This window comes from Ambystoma mexicanum, chromosome 2q (genome assembly GCF_040938575.1).
Source record: "Ambystoma mexicanum isolate Mex_15411 chromosome 2q, UKY_AmexF1_1, whole genome shotgun sequence".
Lineage (NCBI taxonomy): Eukaryota > Metazoa > Chordata > Amphibia > Caudata > Ambystomatidae > Ambystoma > Ambystoma mexicanum.
The window spans coordinates 683,246,689-683,270,823 of NC_090924.1; the positions used below are offsets into that span (position 1 = coordinate 683,246,689).

A 24,135-nucleotide genomic window follows, 5' to 3' on the forward strand; every position below is an offset into this window, starting at 1 on the left:
AATCCTCACACAAGGAACGCCCATGGAATACTACAGAAACCTTTTCAACCAATCACTTTCAAAAGGGAAAATACTGCAATACAGCAGGAAACATGGAAGACCTCTCCAACTACAGGCCCATATCCAACATCTCCTACACAGCTAAACTTCTCGAGACATACGTCTACAGAATAGCACAAGAATTCATAGAAGAGCACCAACTGTTGGACAAAGCACAAGTAGGCTTCAGACTGATGAGGGGAACGGAAACGGCATTACTCTCAATCTGGAACGATCTAAAGACTAATGCAGACTCAGACAAAAGCACAGCTCTAATCCTTCTGGACCTCTCTTCAGCATTTGACACAGTCAACCATGAAATCCTCATCGGGAGACTAGAAGAAATAGGAATCACTGACATAGCCATAGTATGGATTACATCCTTCCTAACAAACAGGACAGAAACCATCTGGATCAAACCTTTCAAATCTACAATAAGGGAATGCACCTGCAGAGTAATACAAGGATCATTCTTCTCCCATTGCTCTTCAATATATACCAGATGTCACTGATCAGACTCATCAAAAAATATGGCCTCACATGCTACAATTACGCAGATGACACAAAGATCGTCTACAAAATACAAGATACACAGGAAGAAAACAAAACGCATAACAACTGCCTACATAAGCTCTACAGCTGGATGAACACAAACATCCTGAAGCTCAACCCGGGCAAAACTGAAATAATGATGATAGCTAGGAGCAAGGAAAACAACCACTACATCACATGGCCTAGGGAACTGGGTACAGCACAGACTCCATCAACGATAGTAAAAAACCTAGGAGTCTTGATAGTCACACTAACACTAACTAACACTTAAACTACAAGTAAACGCCATAATCAAGAAATGTTTCTTACTGCTTCATGCACTAAAAAGGATACTACCATTCCTCTGTGTCACCCACAAAACACTCACCATCATGGGACTCATCATGTCCAGAGTAGACTATGCCAACAGCCTATACCTAGGAATGCCAGAACGACTGTTAAAAAAACTTCAGTGCATCCAGAACACTGCAGCAAGACTCCTGCTCAGACTAACACGAAGATAACACATTACCCCAGTGCTGAAAATGCTACACTGGCTGCCAATAAAAGAGAGAATACATTTCCAAACGGTGTGTATAACGCAAAGAGCAGTCTAGCGCCAAGGAGCAGATTTCCTCAAGAAAATAATAAGTGTGTACCTTTCGACAAGATCACTCAGATCAAGCAGCGACATTCGTCTAGTACCAAAACCTTACAACAAAAGAAAACTTGGAGTATCATCCTTCACTCACCTGGCAACATTAACCTGGAATAACATACCAAAAAACATACGCAACAGAGGTCATTTGGAGTTCAGAAAAGCACTCAAAACTTAGCTCTTGGATCCAGATTTAGGAGGAATGAAGTAGGAAGAAAGGACCACAATGAAACAGTGAATACACCTGTAGGAAACTATAATCCCTACCCTATCCCTCCATTATAAAAGTGGGGGTAGGTGTGCACCACCCGCCAGGCCCACAAGGTGCCAATCCTAATGGGTACACGGATAGGTGGGGACAACCCAACAGGATGGAAAATGAGGGACAAGTCCTGTGACCAAAACTACACCTGCCGCAGGGCAGGGGAAGTAGCAGAAATGAGCTAGATACGGAAGCCACTGGGGTCACACAAAGAGGGCTCCCACTACGCAACAAGCCTGCCAACCAGGCGGTCAAACTAGAGCACTAAACACACAGGATAACCATAGAGGTTGGGTGCAGAAACACGAAGACAAAGTGGTAAGAAATCGACAAATACTTGACAAATACTTGAAAACCATTATAACCGTACCTTAAAAATAGCAACATTCAGCATACTCAACTTACAAAAACTCGCACAACTACCTCTCTGCACAGCAATCTGCATGCACTTCACCACATTGCAACAACAGACTAACAACACATAACCCAACACAACAGTACATGGGAATTCTGCCATTGACCAAAAACCGCATTTAAGCTCAGTGAATGGTGCAACCGAACTGAAGCGGCCAACAGGCCATCACAACTCTCACTTTCCTATTCCCACTACATCCTCCTATCCCCCCTCAGCCCCCCTCTCCACACACTCCTTTTCAGATCCGTCATAGCACCTGGGGACCACAGCAGCGGTGATGGTGAGTAGGGGTGTCACAGTATTTGTTTTATGACGGTACGATAACCTTCTTGCCAAATGACGGTATGTCATGGTTATCGCGGTATAGCAGGTGGAGTTAACTAATCTTAACAAATATTTTCTAAAAGGTCATAAATTGACAGATGTATCATCACAAACAAAACCAGGCACCCAGGGCCAGAATTGGGCTTTTCAACATACTTTCCACTGAAATGCCTTGCTTCCACCAAACACAAACACACGTGTGGAGAGGAGGGGGTGGGGTGGAGGCCTGCTGCAATTGGCAAAGCAAACTGAATAGCTTTTCTTAAGTGGTCATTTAGGCTTTTTGCTCCCCCACTGGCTACTGGTGAAGATGAACATGTTGCCATCTTGATAACCTGCCTGACTGACACACAGACAGACAGACAGACAGACAGACAGACACACACACCTCTCTCTCTCTCTCTCTCTCTCTCTCTCTCTCTCTCTCTCTCTCTCTCTCTCTCTCTCTCTCTCTCTCTCCCCTCAGCCCCCCCTCCGTTACAGCCTTTAGTTTACTTGCGGGCCAAAAGGTGTTCAGTAATCACTGACATGTTACCCTTTGGTATGGCAGCAGGGAATACCCACAGAGATGAGTGAATTTCGCATTATTATATGTAAATTCAATGATAGAACCAGGGAAATCCCCCATTGCCATATGTTTAGAGAACATTATCTATTATAAATATATAAACCCCAAAGCCGCCACCCCAAAGTAAACCCTTTTCCTTCTTGGCACTTTATCTATTCTTCCTATTGCTAACATATTGATTTTGTGTAAGGCACGTGTGGTTTATGGAATGGCATTAAAAACTGCTCCAACTGAAACTACTTGGTAGACGGCACATCCAACAGTGCAAAACCAAGACTGCGCAGCAATTGCTTACTGCAGCCTTTCCAAATCAGATTGAAAAGCACACTTAACGGTATGAATGGTATAACGGTATAAACAATGTGACGGTTATTATTGTTCAATTATGTGGTTCACTGTATCTTTAACGGTATACCGTTACATCCCTAATGGTGAGCGGTACAACATTAACATATTGAGTACAGCTGCTAAGCATTCCAATTTGCATTGTATATTCTGATTTAAATAGTTACCTCCGAAGTATAGACTTAGGGCCTCATTAGGAGGACAGTAGTAACCCGCCAATGCTAACGGCACGTTGCCCCCGTCCCCGTAGCACTGAATTTGCTGCCTGATATCCCGGTGCCTCCAAGACATTACAAGTCCCGGCGGCCCGGGATATCAGGCGGCAGATTTTGTAAGCCCCATTCACTTGGAGTCCCATAGGACTCCACAGGAATGGGGACTCAGAAGCACCAGCACCGTTGCTAAGGATGCTGGTGCTTCCGTGACAACTCTGCTTTCCGGGGCTTTTGCGCCCTGGCAGGTCAGACCTGCCAGGAGTAGCAGAGGCCCTAGAAAGCAGAGTTGTACTCTGTCGGTGTGGAAAGGGTGCCGGTACGTTGCTACCGGCACCCTTATTTTCAGCTGAGCAGACCTTTAGAATTGTACAAATTGAGTTTTAGTTTCAGAATCTATTAAAAAACCTTTTTTGGAAGTGGAGACTATATGCATAAGGATTGAAATGTTTGCTAGGTGGATTCTTTCAAATATTCCTTTGGAATTTCCTTGAAAAAATAGAAATTCATTTTTGGGGAGCGAAGTATCTAAAAAGTTGTATGTGATGAACATATGCATGCCGCCTGCCGTTGACTGTGGGAACAGTGTGCCTCACAAAACTTTGAGGCATGATAAATCTATGTTGTCATGGAAATGTTTGCCTTTGATTATTATTAAACTCTTTTAGTATGAGTTATTTATTAAGCTATGTATATTCCACACTTATGAGAGCCTGTAGAATTGAATAAATGGGTCAATTAATCGCTTTTAAGATACAACTATTGAGAACCCTTTGGTATCTATCAAGGAAGCTGATTAGTCAATTGACATCCGATAAATTGGTATACATGCTCGAAATAAACATACAATTAATAAAGCAATACAAATCCTCACTAAAATAGACAAGCATTAAAATCACCTAGATGCTCAGAGAATATAAAGAAACTCATACGTGTAATTACTCCCTGAGTGTGTAAGGCAGGAAAGGAATTACCACCCCTTCAGAAAACCTTTCTGCTTTCACTGTTTGCCACATGCTTAGAGGCCTCCAGTGCTCTTCTTGTTGGTATCAATGCCTCACCACCCCACTGCTCACGTGCTGTTAATCATTTTCCTCAATTGAGATGACTGACTAAAACAATAGTGGGCCCTCACATCCTTTACCGAAATAGTCGCTCTGTACTGCGGTTTTCCAACGTTAAGTCTGCATTTTATTGTATGTTTTCGGCAGCTGGAATGCGGCTTCCATTTTGCTATCAAAGTAGTCTACCTCGTCTCTTCCCTTTCTTTTTCTCTCTTGATCCATCAGATCACCACCCCTTGTCATGCTGTTACGAGTCCGTCAGCCTCATTGTGTGGGGAGGGGCAAGTCTGGGGTGTGTGGCAGGAAAAGGGAAGTGAGGGGAATGGAAGGGAAGTGGGTAGTGTATTGAAATAAAGAGACCTGAATAGACGCAAAGTCTCTGCCTCCTTACTTCAGGCCCGACCTGTTAGATGGGCGGCGAGTCGGTCAAGGCTTAGTGCAGCAGGGCGTCAACGTCCTGCGCTGAGGCATCACATTGCAATGAGGGTCTTCCATCTACACGTGCACCGGCACAGCACACCAACGTCGGAAAATGGTGCCACGCCCCCAGTCGAGTGCATCGTGTGGTGGCAGTCCTTTGAAGAGGCGCAGCAGCGAACTGGGCAGCATTTGACCCTCAGCATCAACCCTGGGTGGTTGCCATGATTAAGATGAACCGAGCGGCCTGCGCAGAGGAGCACCGGGCATGTGCCCCACCCTCCTTCTGCTTGCCACATGCGCAGTAGGGAGGAAGAGGAGAGGCCCAACCAGCCACATTTGCCGCACCACGTTCATGTTGCCACAAGGAAAGAAGGACCCTGGCCAGCGGGGGTGAGTGCAGGTCCAGTCCCCACTTTAATAATAATAATAATAATTTAGCATCTTATATAGTGCTAGGAACCCTGAGGCATCTGAGTGCTGCTTATTATTACCCACGTGTGTGGTGCTTGTTTATTGATCTCGGAAGGATGAAAGACTGAGTTTGGCGCTCCCGGGATTTGAACCTGTGTCAGCAGGCTCTGCATAAATGTCAAAGTGCGCGCTCTACTCGCTGTGCTATCAGACCGGCTACTTACCCGCCCTAGGAATAAAGGGCACAAGTCCAGCCCTAACGCAACGACTGCTCCACGGCCAGACCCCAAGCACGGAAGCTAGGCCTAGGGGAACAAACAAATGACTTTAAAAGACCCCACATACCCACAGGGGGGGGATACAACTGGGGTCTGTGAAGCCACAGCGAAGCACACCAGGGATACTGCACGATCATGTCTACAGAGGACATCCCAGCAACTGTATTTGCTCACCCTCTGGGACATTTCACATGGCCTAAGGTGACACCTTTCCGTGGCAGTCTCCGGTGGCTTTTGATCTTACTGATACAAGCAATCTGGGCCGAATGTCGGTCCGATGGGTAAAGGACTTCAAAGTCTACATAGCTCAATGAGGACAGAAAGAAGAACCTGTTGAATCTAGCCGTAAAGGGCGGCAGTCCGGGACATCATATGCGAACTGGTAGATGGAGAAAAAGCGATGTTCTGTGAAATCCAGGAGGGTCTAGCTACGTACTTCGACACCACATACAAATGTCAATTACGAATGCCATATATTCCACACAACAACTCAGGACCCAGGGGAGACTCTAGATAACTATGTCATGCAGCTATACTTACGCATGAAACATTGCGCTTTTCACTGCTACTCCAACGACAAGGTGCTCTGGTCCCAAAGTGATTTAAGTGTGTGAGTTGCCAGAGTTTCGCAAAAAACTGTTACAGAAACAGAGATCACTGGATGAAATCCTAGCCATGGCTAGATCTGACTCAGCTATTGTCCTGCAAGTCCAAAACATGGGGAAACTGGAAGTTGTCACCTCCACAAAAGACCTGGAGTCGATCCAAAAGCTGTCGCCCACGCAAGGGGAAGGCACCAGAAAACCCAACATGACCTGCAATAGGTGTGGGTACGAATACCCACATGAAGGCCAGTGCCCCACCCTTGGGCAGAAGTGTGCAGCTTGTGGGGGAGAGGATAATTTGCACGCGGTATGCAAGAATGCACGCCAACCCGTACCGCAAAACTTTAGCTGTCAGGTGGCAGACGACACATGAAATACCACAGGGAAGAGCACAGAAGTTCCCATGATTCCAGAAGACACAAACCAGTAGAAGGGGACCAGGACAAACAATATGAGTGGAAATCACACAGGTCATCAGAGGGAAGGACATCACGCTGTCCGAGGCGAAACCTCCGATATGTGGCAACAGGCTCACACTCCGAGAGTGACTCATCAGGTTCATCTGTGGACCAATGAAAAAGAGGCTATGTGTGGGCCCTACATAACGCTACAGCGAAACAACACAGCCCGATACTTACCCTCCAGGTCCTCAATGCACCTACGGAATTCCTCATCGACACGGGGTGACCGTGAATGTCATGAGCGCAGAGACATACAACAAACTCCTGCGGTCCCACAAACTGAAACCATCAGTGGTGGACATTTACCCCATGGATCTGACACCCCACTCCCCTGCAAAGGTGTATTCACCATCATATGGACACACAAGACGCACACAGCCCGCATACAACTACATGTCTTGTTGGCGGAGGCAAACAGCGGGTGTATATTGAGTTTTAAAACAGCACTGGACATGAGCTTGATCCACATCCTCTATCGCATCATGGCGCATAAATACATGACCCAGGATGGAGATGTGGTCAAAATGTTCCTGAATGTATTCAAGGGCCTAGGGAATCTAAGGAACTGTAAAGTCAAACCACACATTGATCCAACCGTCAAACCGACCGCCAAGCACCAGAGGGGAATCCCATTAATATTCAGACACAAGTGGAAGAAGATCTCTGCGGTTTACTGGACCTCAACATCATTGAGCGGGGGAGACGCCCAACGCTGTGTGTCTCCCCAATAGTCCCTACACCAAAGAAGTCAGCGGAGGGAACTATCTGCCTGTACGTAGACATGCTCTGGCCGAACAAGGCTATCCAGAGAAAAAGACACCAGGCACCCAGGATCACTGATATGATCCACCTTCTAAACAGCCCTGACGTTTTTTTCCAAGATTGATCTGAATAAGGGGCACCAGCAATTGGAACTGGCACCCGAGTCCTGCTACATCACAACTTTCGTAACACACATGGGCTTATTCCGCTACAAAAGACTCAATTTTGGGATATCGTTGGTGGCAGAAATTTTCCAGGATGAAATCCACCAGATCATAAAGCACATACCAAACTGAACTACAGCGATGACATCCTTGTCTTCGGCAAATCCCTGAGTGAACATGACATTGCCCTACATTGTGTCTGCATGGTGATAGAACACTAAATAAGGACAAATGTGAGTTCTGGAAACACACATTAACATTTTTTTGACACATCTTTTCAGAACAGGGGATGAGACCCGACCCAGAAAAAGTGGTGGCCCTGACCGAAACTCCCTGGCCTACCACTGTCTCGGACCTCAGATCATTTCTCTGGCTGGCCAGCTACTGTGTCAGATATTTGGAAAACTCCTCAAAGAGGGTCAGGAATTCATCTGGTCACCAGAGTGCCTGGATGTTTTTTGAGGACATCTGCATAAAAACTGCAGCTGCGGTCGACATGGCTTACATCAGCTCAGCGAAAGACACAGAAGTCATCGTAGATGCCAGTCCCGTGCGGCTCGAGGCTATACTGTCGCAAGTTGACCCAAAGAAGCTGAATGTCAAGCATATGGTTGCCTATGCAAGCTGCAGGCTCGCTGATACGGAACAAAAATACTCTCAGACCGAGAAAGAGAGCCTGCCGGTGGTCCGGGCATGTGAGTATTTCCACTTCTTCCTGTATGGCAAGGCTTTTACCATCATTATGGACCACCAGACCCTCCTTATGATCTATGACAACCCGAAGGCACGGATACCACTGAGCACTGCCAGGTGGGGCCTCCGGCTACAAGACTAGACACCTCTATCCCAACCAACTACAGACCCATTACTACACTCCCCTTCTTACTTAAAATAATAGACAGAATAGCTTACCTTCAAATTCAGGACTACCTCGAAGCTAACCACATATTAGGATCACGTCAATCTGGTTTCCGCCCTCTACATGGTACAGAAACAGCCTTAATTGACCTTAAGACTCAAATTGACGAGTTGAAGGACAATGGGAAAACAGCTATGCTACTCTTCCTTGTCCTATCTGCAGCCGTCGATCTGGTGGATGACGCAGTCTTATGCAATCACCTCAGGTCAGCTGCCCATTTCTCAAGTGATACCATAACTTGGGTCCAGACCTTTCTAGCAAACCCCACAATGAAAGTCCTCTCCCCCTCAGCCTCTGCTGACCCTATACAAACGTCCTGCGGCGTACCACAGGGATCCTGCGTCTCACCTACTAAGTATAACATCTTTACTAAGCCCTTGTTCGATAAGTTGGACAGACTGGGTGCCACCTACACAAACTATGCAGATGAAAAAACCCAGATCGTCATTCCCCTTTCGGGCAACTTTCTCGAGGACATGGCCTTGGTAAACAAGATATACCTCCTTATTCAGGTATGGATGGCTTCACATGGCCTCTGCCTGAATGGCGACAAAACTGAGATACTAATCCTAGGTTCAGAGACAAACCTAAAAAACTCAACCCCAGTTATGCACCCTTCAATATTGACAGCAACTCTATCAAGGTGATGCCTACAGTTAAAATGTTAGGCTTCTACCTTGATTCCACGTTATACCTGAAGAACCAAGTTAATTCACTAGCATCCTCAACTGCCTACACTTGCAAACTCATCCGAGCTTGCAGACTATTTCTCTCTGAAACTAGCGGCATCACCTTGGCTAATGCACTTATAATGTCCAGACTCGACTACTGTAATGCTTTGTACGTAGGCGCCAACTAATACATCACTGACAAAATCCAAAGGTTGCAAAACAACGCCCTAAGTGCAGACATGAATATCCCCAACAGAGAGCACATTTTGAAATTCAGAAGAGATGTCCATTGGCCAAAAATAAACAACAGGATCCTTTTTAAAACAGCTTCACTTACGTCTAAGTGCCTGAACAATATAGCACCACCATATCTCTCAGAAAGAATTAACAGGAGAACCTCAATACGCCCAACCAGATCTGCCAATGCCCACCTCCTAGTGGTTCCTAGATTCAAACAATCTACAGCTGGTGGGTCCAGCTTCCCGGTCAAAGCAGCCCTTTCCTGGAATACACTCCCTGCATACATTAGAACTGAACAACCTTACCCTAAATTCAGACGCAATATGCTAAACTGGTTATGTACAAATGACTGCGTACACCCCCCTACCTGACTAGGACTGTACCCAATGCTGGCTACCCTCTCTCTGCTCCACTTCTATCTTGCCTCATGGTAGTTTTGACCTATGGTTCTACCATACTCACTGTACCTGTTATCTTCTGTACTACCTAACTGCACTATGTAATATTTGACCCATAGCACCACGCCTTCATTGTAACCTGTAAGTGGTAGCTAGTTATATCTCTGCATGTCCACCGCACTCACTGTACTTGTTACCGACTGTACTACTTGACTGCATTATGTAATATGTGACCTATAGTACCATGCCCTCACTGTAACCCTAAGTGGTAGCAAGTTATATCCATGTATGTCTGTACCCATTGCATATGCTGTAACTAAGCTTTAAGTATACTTGTCCTGTTGCGCCCAGCTGCCTAAGGGTTTGGTGCGCATTACCAAATAAATAAACAAACAAACTAACAAACTATAAATGTACAATTCAACACAGGCCGGGTAAGGACAAGAACCCGGCAGACTACCTATTTTGTCACCCATGGGGGCCCCATGGCTAGAACACTCGATAGCGCAGAAATATCTGAATTACATCAATCATCAAATGAACCCGTTCCCGGTCGCATGGGTGTCGCTCCAGCAAGAGTCGCAGGGTGATCAGGCCCTTACTATCGCGATCCAATGTCTGCATGGAGGAGGATGAAACATGTCGAAGACATGGCCAAACACCGGGATTAACATGTTCAAGACAACGTACAAAGCCTGTGCCTAGTGCAAGAAGAACGGTCACGGAAGACAACATTATCCTCAAAGGCTGCAAAAATGTTTACCCCGCTCACTCTGCCAGAGGGTCATTGACCTCACCCATGAACAGCATCGACAAAGAAGCTGCTATGTCAGAAAGTATGGTTCCCCCAACTTGACAGCAGGGTGGAATATAAGCTGCAGAACTGTGCCATATGCAGGTTAGTTGCCCCTTGTCCAAAGCCTCACCCACTGCAAATGGCCCCCCTGCCAGACGGAGTCTGGAAGGAACTAGCGATTAACTTCTTTGGGTCCATGAGAGATGGCTCACATGTATTGGTACTAACTGACAAATATTTGTGATTCCCAAAGGTCCAGATCATACCCTATACCGCAGCTATGGTGGGCCTCCGCACACTGGTCCGAATCCTCAAAGCCTACGGCATTCCAAAAGTCATCAGATCATACAATGGACCACCGTTCATGAGCCGCGATTTTGCACACTTTGCAGAGTACATGGGGTGAAAACATTGCAAAATAACACCACTCTGGCCACAGGTTAACGGCATGGTGGAACGGTTCATGTCGAGCATCAGTAGGACTCTGCAGATCACTTGAATAATGGACAAGCCATTCAAACAAGTCCTATACCAATTCTTGAGAGAATACAGGCACAGCCCACATTGCTCCATGGGCGAGTGTCCAGATGACCTCATGTTTGGTAACAGAGTCCAGGAGCGGCACAAACACAACAGAGAAGAAGGTCTAGACCACTGCGACGATCACGAGGTGAGGGCACGAGATGCGGCTGCCAAACAGACAATGAAAGAAGCGGCAGATGACAAAAGAGAGGCTAAAGAGTCAGGGCTGAAGGTCCCTGGAGGAGATTGTGTCCTAGTGAAACAGGTGAAGCAAAGGAAGGAGGACTCCACTTTTGCCCCTAAGACCATTTTTATTTATTTATTTATTTATTTATTTATTTATTCGTATTTGTTGAGCGCACAGCAGACCGAGGGCATTGTGGCGCTTGTTACAGTGTTGCTTATACTTAGTTACATACAATTCAAGTCTGTGAGGTTACATTGGACAATATGATTCTTTTTGTTACATATATACATAGAGGGACAGGTAACAAGGAGAGCAAGGTTAGTTAAAGAGAGCAGTTTTGAGTTTTTTGCGGAAGGAGGAGAGAGAAGTTTCAGCTCTGAGGTCAGTGGGTAGAGAGTTCCAGAGCTTAGGTGCGAGGAATGGGAAGCTTGTGCCTCCTGCCTTTGTCCTGTTGATGCGAGGTATCGTTAGTTGATTGGTGTATTGTAGTCTGGTTGGTCTGGTGGATTGAGATATAAGTAGGGTGCCAGATAGGTATGAGGGTGCAGTGAGGTTCATGCATTTGTGCGTGGTTGTAAGAATTTTGAAAGAGATGTGGTCCTTGACTGGGAGCCAGTGGGCTGTTTTCCTGGCTTGCGTGATGTGATCTCTTTTCGGTATGCTGAGGGCTGCTCTAAGAGCGTTGTTTTGACTTGTTTGGAGCCTTGATAGATTTTTTTTGGAGGTGCCTGCTAAGAGCGCATTACAGTAATCTAGTTTGGCTCCTATGGTTGCTCTCGCGATGGAGAGGCAGTTATCCTTGGTTAGGAATGGTTTTATTACGTTGATGAGTTTAGTACTCATTGCTGAGGCTGAGACTATGGCGCTGACTTGTTTGTCCATGGACAGGGTAGCGTCTATGTGAACCCCTAGTGTTTCGACTGAGGATAGTACTGGGATGACACAGTTGTCTATGTTGAAATTGAGGTACAACGGGTTGAGGTTGGAGAGAGTGGATTTCCGACCTAGAATGAGGATTTCAGTCTTGTCCCCGTTCAGACAGAGGCCGTTGGTAGCCACCATGCTTGTATGGTGGAGTAAATTTGTTGTAGGGTAGTGGCGTCTTGATGATAATGCCCCGTGAGTGGAAGGAGAACCTGAGTGTCATCAGCGTAGTTTGTGTATGTGATCCCTAGTGCGTCCAATTTATCAAAGAAAGACTTTGTAAAAAGATTATAGAGGGTAGGGGCAGTACATGAGCCTTGTGGGACACCGCAGTGGATGATGAATGGTGCTGCATGAGCTGTGTTGGAGAACACTTTCGTAGCTTTGTCCTCTAGGAATGATGTCACCCAGGACACTGCGTCCTTAGAAAAGTGTGCTGCATGTGTCAGATGACTGGTCAGTGTAGTGTGATCTAACAGATCAAACGCTGCTGAGAGGTCAAGGAGAAGGAGGAGCGCTGGCTTGCCTTTGTCAAGGATGTTGGTGATTTAGTTTTTTAGGTCTAGTAAGGCAGTTTCTGTTCCATGCCCCTTGCGAAACCCAGATTGTCGTTTTCCTAGGATCGCATTCGATTCCAGGTATAGTTGAATCTGTTTGTGGGCGGCTTTGTCTAATATTTCAAGGAGGAATGGAACTGTCGTTATGGGTCGGTAGTTGTTGGGGTTAGCAGGGTCTAGCGTTATTTTTTTTAAGAGAGGGCGCACCCGGGCCTCTTTCAGGCTGTTTGGGACTATGCCCGTTTTGAATGAGGCATTAATGAATGCCGTGAGAAGAATCGCAAGTGGTTCTGCGCAATCTTTGATGATTTTTGGGGGGCACTCATTACCTTTGCATTGGTCTGGTCGGTCTCCAAAGATGGCACGCCCATTCCAGGCATCCACATTGTTCAACCACCATTCCATTTCTGTTATGGATTCTGGATCCAAAGGCACTTGTTGATGATACCTCAAACCGTGTTCCAAGTGTTTGATCTTCAATCTCTGCAATGCTCGATAGTGCAAGGCACCTGGAAATATGGCCTGAATGGAGGCCGCTAACAGCCCTACTATCCTTACTAGGACTCTGAGGGAGATCACCTGATTTCTCAGGCACCCTCGGATCTCCCTTTTTATATCCCGTATCTTCCGGGCCGGAAGCTCCCGGGTAGCTTTGTTGGTATTCAGGACGAAACCTAGAAAGTCCAACCTCTGTGCCGGAGTGGTATCAGATTTTTCTACGTTCACCAGAAATCCCAGGGACCCGAGCAGGTCTTGCACCCATTCTGTCTGGTAAACTAGGGTGTCTCGGTCTTCTGCTAAGAGTAAAAGGTTGTCTAGGTATATGAGCAACCTTATTCCTTTTTCTCAGATCGCTGCCGCTACTGGCTTCATCAATTTTGTGAAAGCCCAGGGCGCTGAGGCAAGACTGAAGGGCATAGTCTTGAATCGCCAAAGCTGCTTGTTCCAGCGAAAAGCTTGAAGCATTTTGTAGCTCTCCTGTACCGGAACCGTCAGGTAGGCATCCTTCAAGTCCAGCCTCGTCAGCCAGTCTCCCTCTCTCAGAGAGTCTCTGAGCTGATGAAGGCCTTCCATTTTGAAATGCCGGTATACGATCCATTCGTTCAATCCCTTCAGATTTATGACCGGCCGTACTTTCTCCTTTCGGTGCACTAGGAACATGTTGCTTACAAAGCTGGGTCGCATTGTGCACCTCTCTATGGAGTCCTTCTGCGCTAGCTGAGATAGTTTGCGATATAGGCACCTTTGCTATGCCCGTGCTAGCTGCTGGTGTGGTCAGCTCTCCTGCACCGGCTGCTCTATAAACTCCAGCTGCAGACCTCTTACGGTTTGCAATATCCAAGCATCGCTGGAAAGCGCGCGCCAATTCTCCCAAAACATACCAGTACTCCCTTCCACTGGAGGGTAATACACTGCTCTCACCTGGTGTAAATCCTTGGCCTCGCCTGGATCTTCTTCCTCTGCATCCTCTGGGACCACGTCCCCTGGCCGGGAAGAAGGTATCCTGTTGTCTTTTCTCCCAGTACTGGGCTCTGGGATTGGAGGGCCTTCTCTCTCCTTGATTCCGACTGGCTGCATGACCCCTGAAGCGGCCGGTCCCGGCAAAAACCCTATTTGGGAATATTTTCCTAATGGAGGCCTGCGCCTTCTCCAATGAGGTGTAAGTGCTGACAAACCGGCCCATTTCTTTCCCAAAAATCTCTCCGAACAGGAGGCCTTGGGCTGCTTCTCCTGCTTCATAGGATGTAAGGTCGCTCAGCTTCTGATCTATTTTGAGCAGCAAAGCTCTCCTTCTCTCTGAGGCAATGGTGCAGTTGGCGTTGCCTATGAGGCAGACTGCCCTCTGTGCACAACCTGCTAAGGTATCGGCATCTACTTCTTCTCCGGTATCCTTAGACCTCTCCACCAGGTCTATAATCTTCGTGAGTGGCCCTGCTAGTTCTAACACCTTCTCCTGACAGCTACTCCATGATCTATCAATGCCCTTGCGCGGATCCTTACTGGTTTTGGACACAAACGTCAGCATCTTAGGGTCCAGTTCGGGTGTCTCTGCTACCTTCCCTGGGACGTCTGGACGTGGGCATTCTGCCCGGAGGCGTTGTCTAACCTCTTTGTCGATGGCCTTTCTCAGTCTCATCGTCATGTACTGTGCAACTTTGGGAGGTGGTTGCCAGTCTGAGGATCTTGGGTTCCGGATACTGTCCGGATCGAACATGTCTTCTTGCCCCTCTTAGAAGTTCTTCTCCTTGCGGGCTCTCATCCTCCCGCTGGGCTTTGCCCAATCCTCTTCTACTACTTCCTCTTCCTCTTGTGAGGAAAGATCTCCTCCTGCTGGCTCCTCTTCCGAGCCAGGGCCCACCTCTCCACCATCTTCCTCCCCTGGAGTGGGGATCGTGAGGTCTGGCACTGCCTGGGGCTGCAAATAATCTTCGCTGAGCTTTGCAAAGGCATCGGCAACCTCCGGGGACTTTTCCTTTACCCCATCTGATGGGCCCTGGGGGTCGCAAGAGGATTTCCTCTTCAGGGCCTTGTTACTACCCTTATACCCTGTTTCTGAGGGTTCTGTGGGTGTGCGCTCAGTTTCTTTGGTGCTCCCAGCACCTCCTTAAAGCTGGCAGCGAGGTCTGGCAGCTGCTCCTCTTCACTCCATTCGAATTCAGACATTTTTGGAGTGTGCTCTCTGCCTGATACCTGAAGCAGGTGTCTTGCCACACCCACGGTGCTTGGTCTGATGCCTGCGTGACATTTGGCTATTATTCTTATTTTATTCTTTTTTTTATATTGCACCGGACTGATCAAATTCTGTAGCCTGTAGTGATTTCAATGTGTCCAGGCTGCCCTTCTGGTGGGCTTCGTGTGCCTATGTAGGCTCCTCTCGTGTGGAAGGCTATTGTCTTCCCTCCGCTGACCGTAGTCTGCTTTCCAGCTGAGCCGCGTTGTGATGCGGTCGGCGCTTCGTGTGGGAATCCATCCCTTTTATCTTCCGCTCTATAGAAGTGGGCTTGCTGGTGTTTCGTGAATATATTTATACTGCTGGCGTTCATCGGCGGGCCCAGCTCCTTCTGTGTCGCAGTCTCAAATGCGACCTCTGAGCGCTGCACGGGGCTCCGGTTCCGCCTCCCCACAGGTGGGGGCCGGAGCGCCCGAGCGCTTCACGCCTTTGCACGAGTGAGGCTCCCTTAGCCGTACGCTGAGTTCTGTGGGGCTGATCTAAACCCCTGATGTGCCGAGCATACAGCATGGGCCTCTCGCCCCACAGAGGCAAATATAAGACTCGCCTGACTCGCCGCGGCTCCAGAGAGTATCTCCCTGTCCGCCGCGGTCGCTGCTGGCAATGCATACGGCACGCTCTATTTCACACGCGCGAATACTTTCGCAGAGTAACTGCCTCCTACAATACATAACGCTGGCGTTATGCCCCCACATAACATTCATACTGTAAAATATTTCTAAGCATAGTTATAAACGGTATATTACTTCTCCAGCATTGGATCTTTCATGGATTCACATGCTTAGAATATTCCCCGTCGTCAGGCTGGGAATCCCCGGTACATTATATATAGACCCTTTCCCGTAGGAAAACTTTTTCGATGCTTATGCGTCCTATCCACCTTGTTTTGTATCATGCGTGCCCGCACCGTCAGGACGTCATGATATAAATACAGGCCCCGCCCCCGCGCTCCCTCAGATTTCAACCGTCTTTCAAAGTAGTGGGATCCTCGTGATTACTGCTAGTGGAAACTAGGTTGTTTTTTCTGTTTCGCTTCGGCGAAGTTCAAATTCTGGAGAATATGTCTGGAAAAGCGTTATTTCGCCCTTGTGCGACATGTGGCCTCAAAAAAGTTTATGAAGGAGATGCCCACATGGATTGTATCTACTGTCTCCACCCGCACCACACGGCGGATACATGTGAGATATGCCAGGGTTTCTCCCAAAAAACCCTTAAGGACCGTAAAAGAAGGCTGGTCGACTGGCTTAATGACGGAGCGGGTACCTACCCTGCTTCGGAAGTTGGCTCCACGGCCTCCAGGAGCAAGTCGGAACCTCCATCGAAAAAGGTACGGCCAGCAGAAAACCGCGCTGAGGACAAGCATAAGGGGAAGCATGCTGGGTCCTCCTCATCACATAAAAAGCCCTCCTCCTCCTCATCTAAGACGGAGAGGCAAGCGCTGTCAAAATCCTCCTCAGGGGACCGTCCCAGGTCTTCCGTGAGTCGAGATGTTTCAGCCGGGAAGTCGGCATCGAAATCGGCGACGAAGTCTAAGGGCTCGACGACGACAACTTACTCGTCGACCTCGGTGTCAATGACGATGCCTATTACCGTTCAGGCAGCAGCGGTTGGGATTCCTTCGTCGACAGAGACTCAGTCTTTGGCTTGGCTGCCAGAGGTCTATGACCTGATCCCCCCTGAGGTCTTACTGCAGCCAGACACGGCCTGCTCGGTGGAAGGAGAAGGTGACACGGTTCTGCAGCCATCGGATTTAGGCTTACGGCCTTCCACGTCGACGACGACGAGTGCGAGTGGGGGTATGGTACCTATATCATCAACGTTATTGAACCCCCAGGCAGTTTTGTCTCTGGATGTGCTTAATACTCTTCAGAAGCTCCTGCAGCGGCTGGATACGCAGATCCCTCAACCTGGGACTTCGTCGTCACCTTTTTCCGTACCTCCTGTCGACGAGCAAACTTGTGCGGCTCGCTCGACGACTAAAAACCCATCGACTCCTCAGGCAGTAAAAGATCGTCCTCGAGCACAGGAGGAGGGTGAGTTGTCGGAGTCCGATTCTATACTGGATGACTCAGGGTCAGACATCTCCCTGTCACCTTCGAGGGACCCAACATGGAATTCGGATATAGAGGTAGAGTCTACGAGGAGCCAGTCACAGCCATCCCCTCCGGATGATGTGGGAGCCTTCCATGCAATGATGGGGAAAGCTTGTTCCGAGTTCGGCTTGATTCCTGAGGAGCAGAAAAAAGACTGCTTCCTTTTTGACCATATGGGTCAAAGGAGAAAATCGGTATTTGCCATCCCAATTCTGGACCACGTGTGGCAGGAAGGTCTCAAGACGATGCGCCATCCGTTTTCGGAGCCAGCTATAAAGGGGCGGATTGAGAAAAAGTTTAAAGCTCCGGAGTCCACTCCAAAATGTCTAACATCACAACCTCTGTCTGACTCGGTGGTGTCGGCGGCAGCGGCTAGGAAGGCCAGGGTACAGCAAAAATGTTCAACTCCACCAGAAAGCGAGGCTAGGAGGCAAGACGCCTTTGGAAAAAAGGTGCTCTCGGTCGGTGCGACGACGGTAAGAGCAGCCAATTCCTTAGCGATCGTATCACGATACGATAGAGAAATGTGGCAAAAACTAGCCCCTATCCTAGAACACCTGCCAGACGAACACCGGAAAGCAGCCATGTTACTGTTGCGGGAGGGCGAAGAGGCCTCGAACCACGCAATTAATATTGCAGTTGACCTAGCAGAGTCTGGATTCAAACAAATCAACCATGGCGTAGTACTTCGTCGACAAGCGTGGCTCAAATGTACTACTTTCCGTCCTGAAGTCCAGTACAAAGTCCTTGACATGCCATGTGAAGGGGAACACCTGTTTGGCGAAAAGGTTGACGAAGCGTTGAAGGGGATGAAGGAAGACACGGATACCGCTAGGTCCCTCTGCGCCCTCCAAACGGGTAGAAACTTTCGCTCTTTTCGCCCCTTTAGGGGTGCTTCTGGAAACTCCCGCTTTGGAGCCTCGAGGGATCGGGGATTTAACAGGCCCTCGTACTCTTCACAAGGGTTCAGACGAACGTCCCAATCGGCACGTAGAAGCAGAGACTATCAAGCGTCCAGGCGGCGAGGCTCGGGTCCCTCGTCGACGAAGAACAAGCAAACCAGCAACCAATGACGGCCTTCGGAACGTCCTGGGGGGACGAGTCTCTCATCACTTCGACCAATGGAAATGCATCACCACAGATCGATGGGTTCTAGACACGATTCGCATGGGTCATGCGCTACAATTCAAAGACAAGCCTCCACGTCTTCCGCCTGTATTTTCGACCCAGCCCCACCTCCGAATCCTACGTCAAGAGGCGGCGCTTATGTTGCGAAAAGGAGTGGTAGAGAGAGTTCCTGTGGCACAGGAAGGACACAGAGTTTATTCCCGGTTCTTCGTTGTCAAGAAGCCAAATGGAAAATGGAGGCCCATTCTCGACCTGAGGGTGCTCAACAAATGGCTAAAGAGCCTAAAGTTCAAAATGCTAAAGCTCCAGGAGGTTATCAGGTCGGTGCAACCCATGGATTATCTGGCGTCACTAGACCTTCAAGACGCTTATTTTCACATCCCAATACGCCCACGACACAGGAGATATTTAAGGTTCGTCGTCGGGCGAAAGCATTTTCAGTTCAAGGTCCTCCCGTTCGGTCTCAAGTCCTCCCCCAGGACGTTCACCAAGTGCTTGGCCCCCATAGCGGCCCATTTAAGGAAGGACGGTCACCATGTCTATCCCTATCTAGACGACTGGCTGGTCAGAGGCTCGCCCAGGGAGCAAACACGAAAAAGTCTGGGGGCCACGATGTCCCTCTTACAGGAACTGGGCTTTGCGATAAACTCCAGCAAGTCCTCCGTAGAGCCTTCGAGGACCTTGGTCTGCCTAGGAGGGGAGTTTCATACGCACACAAGTCTGGTAAGACCATCCAGCGAAAGAATACAGAAGCTACAAAGCAAGGCATCGGAATGGAGATGCGGTACCAGGGTGTCGGTGCGCAAATACATGTCCCTGCTAGGGACCATGTCATCCTGCATTCCGCTGATAAACAACTGCCGTCTGTTTATGAGGCCCTGCCAGGAATTTCTAGCGGACCGTTGGGCGCAGAGCCAAGGTCGCTGGTCCGACAGACTGATCATCGACGATCAACTGGTAAAAGCACTCGGTTGGTGGAGAGTTTCTACTCATCTAACGAAAGGAATGCCTCTGGTGGAACCGGAGTTCCAGAAGACGGTGGTGACGGATGCATCGCTGAGCGGATGGGGAGCTCACCTGGATACATTACAGGTACAAGGCCAGTGGTCGTTGCAGGAGTCATCCCTGCATATCAACCTGCTAGAACTGAGAGCAGTGAGATGGGCTCTGAAATCTTTTCTTCCTCAACTAAGGGACTCGGTAGTGCGTGTCATGACGGACAACACCTCTACGATGTTCTACTTGAGGAAACAAGGAGGGACACGTTCCAGGTCCCTATCGACGGAGGCACAGAAAATCTGGCATTGGGCCCTACAACACAACATGCAAATCTTGGCGTTCCACCTACCAGGTGTGAGAAATGTGGAAGCCGATGCCCTCAGCAGAGAAATGAACGAAGTTCACGAATGGGTGCTGAACGACCAACAACTACAGCAAGTATTCAAGAAATGGGGACATCCTTCCATAGATTTGTTCGCGACGAAGAACAACAGGAAATGCCATCAGTACGCAAGCAGATGGCCTCAGCAGGGCTCACTGGGGGATGCGTTCTCCTTCCCATGGTCGAACAAATTCCTGTACGCATTCCCTCCATTTCCCCTTGTCCGGAGGACGTTACAATGGATCCTCAGGTACCCATGTCGAGTAATTCTGGTGGCCCCGTACTGGGCCAGACAGGTGTGGTTTTCAGACCTGCTGCACTTAGCCGTGGCGGAACCGATGAGATTCCAGAAGACCCCCGACCTTCTGTCTCGACAGGAGGGTGTAGTTTGGCATCACGACCCGGACAGCCTCAAGTTGACGGCCTGGCTCCTGACTTCGCCGAATTCGGTCGGCTAACGATTCCGGAGGACTGTCGGCGTATCCTGCAAGCGGCAAGAGCGCCTTCCACAAACGCCTCATACAAGTACAAATGGAGAAGTTTCTGTCCGTGGTGTGAGGATCGACCAGGGTTGGCCCCGCAATCGATTAAGCCGGAACAGCTCCTTCCATACTTGCTGTTCTTAGCTCAAAAGGGCCTATCGGTATCGTCAATAAAAGTACACCTGGCCGCCATTTCCAGGTTTACTCGTCGACGGCATTCGACACCATTGTTCAGCGACCGCCTGATTAAGCACTTCCTTAAAGGCCTCTTTCGGAGTTTCCCTCCAGAGAAGAAATTTCCACCGGAGGGGAGCCTCAATCTGGTCTTAACGTCTCTGATGAAGCCTCCTTTTGAGCCAATGTCATCATCGTCTCTAAAGTTTTTGTCGTGGAAATTGGCCTTCCTGGTGGCCATCACTTCAGCCCGACATATTTCGGAAGTTCAGGCTCTAATGGTAGACCCACCGTACTTACGTTTTTTCAAGAACAAGGTAGCCCTTGCCACTAACCCACAGTTCATACCGAAAGCTCCTTCGGTGTTCCATAAATACTCCTCTATCGTGTTGCCTACGTTCTTTCCGGAACCATGCTCGGTAGCGGAGCGCACGTTACACACATTGGATGTAAAAAGGGCTCTCAAGTTTTATCTTCATCGTACGCAACCATTCAGAGAAACAAGACAACTGTTCGTGGCCTATGGTTTGGGTGCTAGAGGAAAAGCCATTTCTAAGCAAGGACTGTCAAGATGGGTGTCATCTACCATTTCGTACTGCCATTCCAGGGCAGGGAAGCCTCTTCTACGACGGCCAAGAGCTCATTCAACTAGAGCAGCGGCATCGTCGACGGCACTGTGGGCCGGAGTCCCTCTGGGGGACATCTGCATGGCGGCTACCTGGGCGGCTACACACACCTTTACCCGCCATTACTGCCTGTCGCAGCAACATGCCGAAGATACCAAGATGGGACAGGCGGTGCTCCGACACCTATTCCAATAAGGTAAGCCCCGACTAGGGGTGGTATCCTGTGGAATTTATGACTGTATGTGGTTCGTTTTCCTATGTTAACAATTACTAATGTATACATGATCATAGGGAACGGGCTTTGCGAAGAAAGTATATGGGTTTGCATGCACGCCTCCTCTCTTGGGGGTGTACTGCTATGTAATCTATTCTAAGCATGTGAATCCATGAAAGATCCAATGCTGGAGAAGGGAATAGTTTCTTACCTGTAACTCCATTTCTCCAGCATTGGTATCTTTCATGGATTCACATGCGCCCACCTGCCTCCCCCTGAACATGCAAACCGGTTCCCCCACTACTTTGGGGGCCGAAATCTGAGGGAGCGCGGGGGCGGGGCCTGTATTTATATCATGACGTCCTGACGGTGCGGGCACGCATGATACAAAACAAGGTGGATAGGACGCATAAGCGTCGAAAAAGTTTTCCTACGGGAAAGGGTCTATATATAATGTACCGGGGATTCCCAGCCTGACAACGGGGAATATTCTAAGCATGTGAATCCATGAAAGATACCAATGCTGGAGAAATGGAGTTACAGGTAAGAAACTATTCCCATCTGAATCTGAGGAGGTGAGAAAATGGTACTTATCTGCTTGAAGAGCAGTAAAAAAAGAGGAGGAGCCTAGGGACAGAATGTGTGTCATGACTGGGCATGGACTACAGAGACTGTTGGAGTTGTAGTCCAAAAAGGAAAAGTTGCAGTTGGAGACTTTTCAAAGTTTGTTATATTTGTTGAAACTGCTGAGGAGTAGTAATAAAAGAAGTTGAAGCATAATGCTTGCCTCCTAGTCTTTAATATAATTAATACTCCCTGTACAGTTAGCAGGGGTAATCTTCATTAAATGGCCCTCTTCCTCTTCTAGGCCACATAATACCAAGACTGGCCCCAAAGGTTTCTCCACCCCATCTAAGAAATCAGGTGTGGACTGGGTTTATTACACATTTACAGCAAGCCCAACCTTTTTCCTATGGGAAAATGTGGAAATTTCACACAAAAGAGGCCTAGGGTGCAGAGGCCTAACGGTAAATCTCCAGAGTTTCCTATAGGCCAGTCCACCCCTGTAAGCCATTTATCCAGGCCAGTACTTCCTTCCAATACAAGTGCACTCTTGGGCAGCTCCACCACATATGCCACTGTGTTCCTACTGCTCCACAGCCTTTCCAGCATCAAGGATCTACCCCTCTGTACATTTTGGAAAGCTTGTGGGGAGTGTATTTCCATTGGTTGATCAATCTAAACATGTGCATTTTATACTGCATGGAAATCAACATTTTAAAGACAGTCAGACATTTCCATGCCCAGGCCTCCTCCAAAAATGCTCTCTCCATGTCTTTCTTCTGCAACAACTTTGAGGTACCAGTGACTATGTCTTGGGGGCTAATTATTACTATGTACATAATAAATATTAAGCCTATGGCTAGCGGTTCTATTTACAGGGAAAACCGCAGGGAAATTCATGTCTGGTTCCCCACCTCAGTTGAAAAATCTCAGACAATACCCCAGTAACGACTACTGTCGCTGTTGGATGCCTATAAAGTGCCCTAACCCCCGCTATCCACCTCTGTCCAAAGTCCATTATCTGTAACGTCATCAACAAAAACTGCCACCCTACCCTGTCAAACCCTTTCTCAGTGCCTAAACACAGGAGTAGGGGATCTTTCTCCTGGTCTTTCAGGGATGACATTAAATCAAGAGTGTTCTGTATATTAGCTGACCTTTGCCCTTCACAAATAACTCCCACCTAATCAGTCTGAACTAACTTTGGGAGAAGTTGGCCGAGCCTTCTTGCCAGGATACTCCTGTACATTTTATTTTGAGGTCCTGAAAGGCTGCTCTCATAGTACCTGCCATATCTGCTATATCTGTTGGGCAGGACAACAGATCCTTCTCCTCATTTTTTATCCTGCCTATCGTCCCCCCTGCCAGTTGTGCCTTCAGTCTATTTGACAGCAGAGTATGTGCCTTGTCCCCTATGATGAATCAAGGGATTACTTCCTTCTTTCCAAGGGGAAGCTCCCTCTGTGAGGATGGGGAGGTGAGCCTGCTCTGCAATACCCACCTTAGGGGTCGAGGCAAGTGGGACCTCACCGGGAGAGACTCCCCCCTGGGGCACACAGACTCCCATTCCTGTGAGGAACTCTCTTAAGCTGTGCACACCGTGGCCTACATGAGATGCTCTACTATACCAGAGACTGTTAAATACTAAAACTGGGCAAAAGAAACACTTAATGAAAGTCATTCAGTGGATTGTTTTTCTCCCGCAGATACCTCATTGGGTAGATATCCCCTTCCAGCTTCAGATGCTCAGAAAAACTTCAACCGGGGACATAGTGAAACTCGACTCGGCCGTTGTTAGTCAATCCGCCTTCACTCGGTGCTCGATCGTCGGCTCCGGAGGGGACATTGGGTGTTGTATATATACTGAGCCACTATGACCCCGTACCTCAGTACCTTTGTTCCGCGCACTCAGCACTCTGCTCTTGAGGAACGCTAGCGATATTTAGATTCTCGAATTTCACTCAACTTTTTTTTGTCAAATTCTGTCACTGCGAGCTGCCATGTCTGCC

General features: G+C 48.3%; 1 protein-coding gene across 1 annotated transcript in view; it reads left to right on the forward strand.

Annotated features, from left to right (window-relative positions):
• Positions 1 to 7,981, forward strand: part of LOC138568799 (maestro heat-like repeat-containing protein family member 1) — a 108,008-nt gene extending 100,027 nt beyond the window's left edge. The window contains exon 4 of the mRNA XM_069646573.1: positions 7,801 to 7,981. Coding sequence (XP_069502674.1) covers positions 7,801 to 7,981 — 181 coding nt within the window. The remainder of the gene's footprint in view (positions 1 to 7,800) is intronic.
• Positions 7,982 to 24,135: the final 16,154 nt, after the last annotated feature.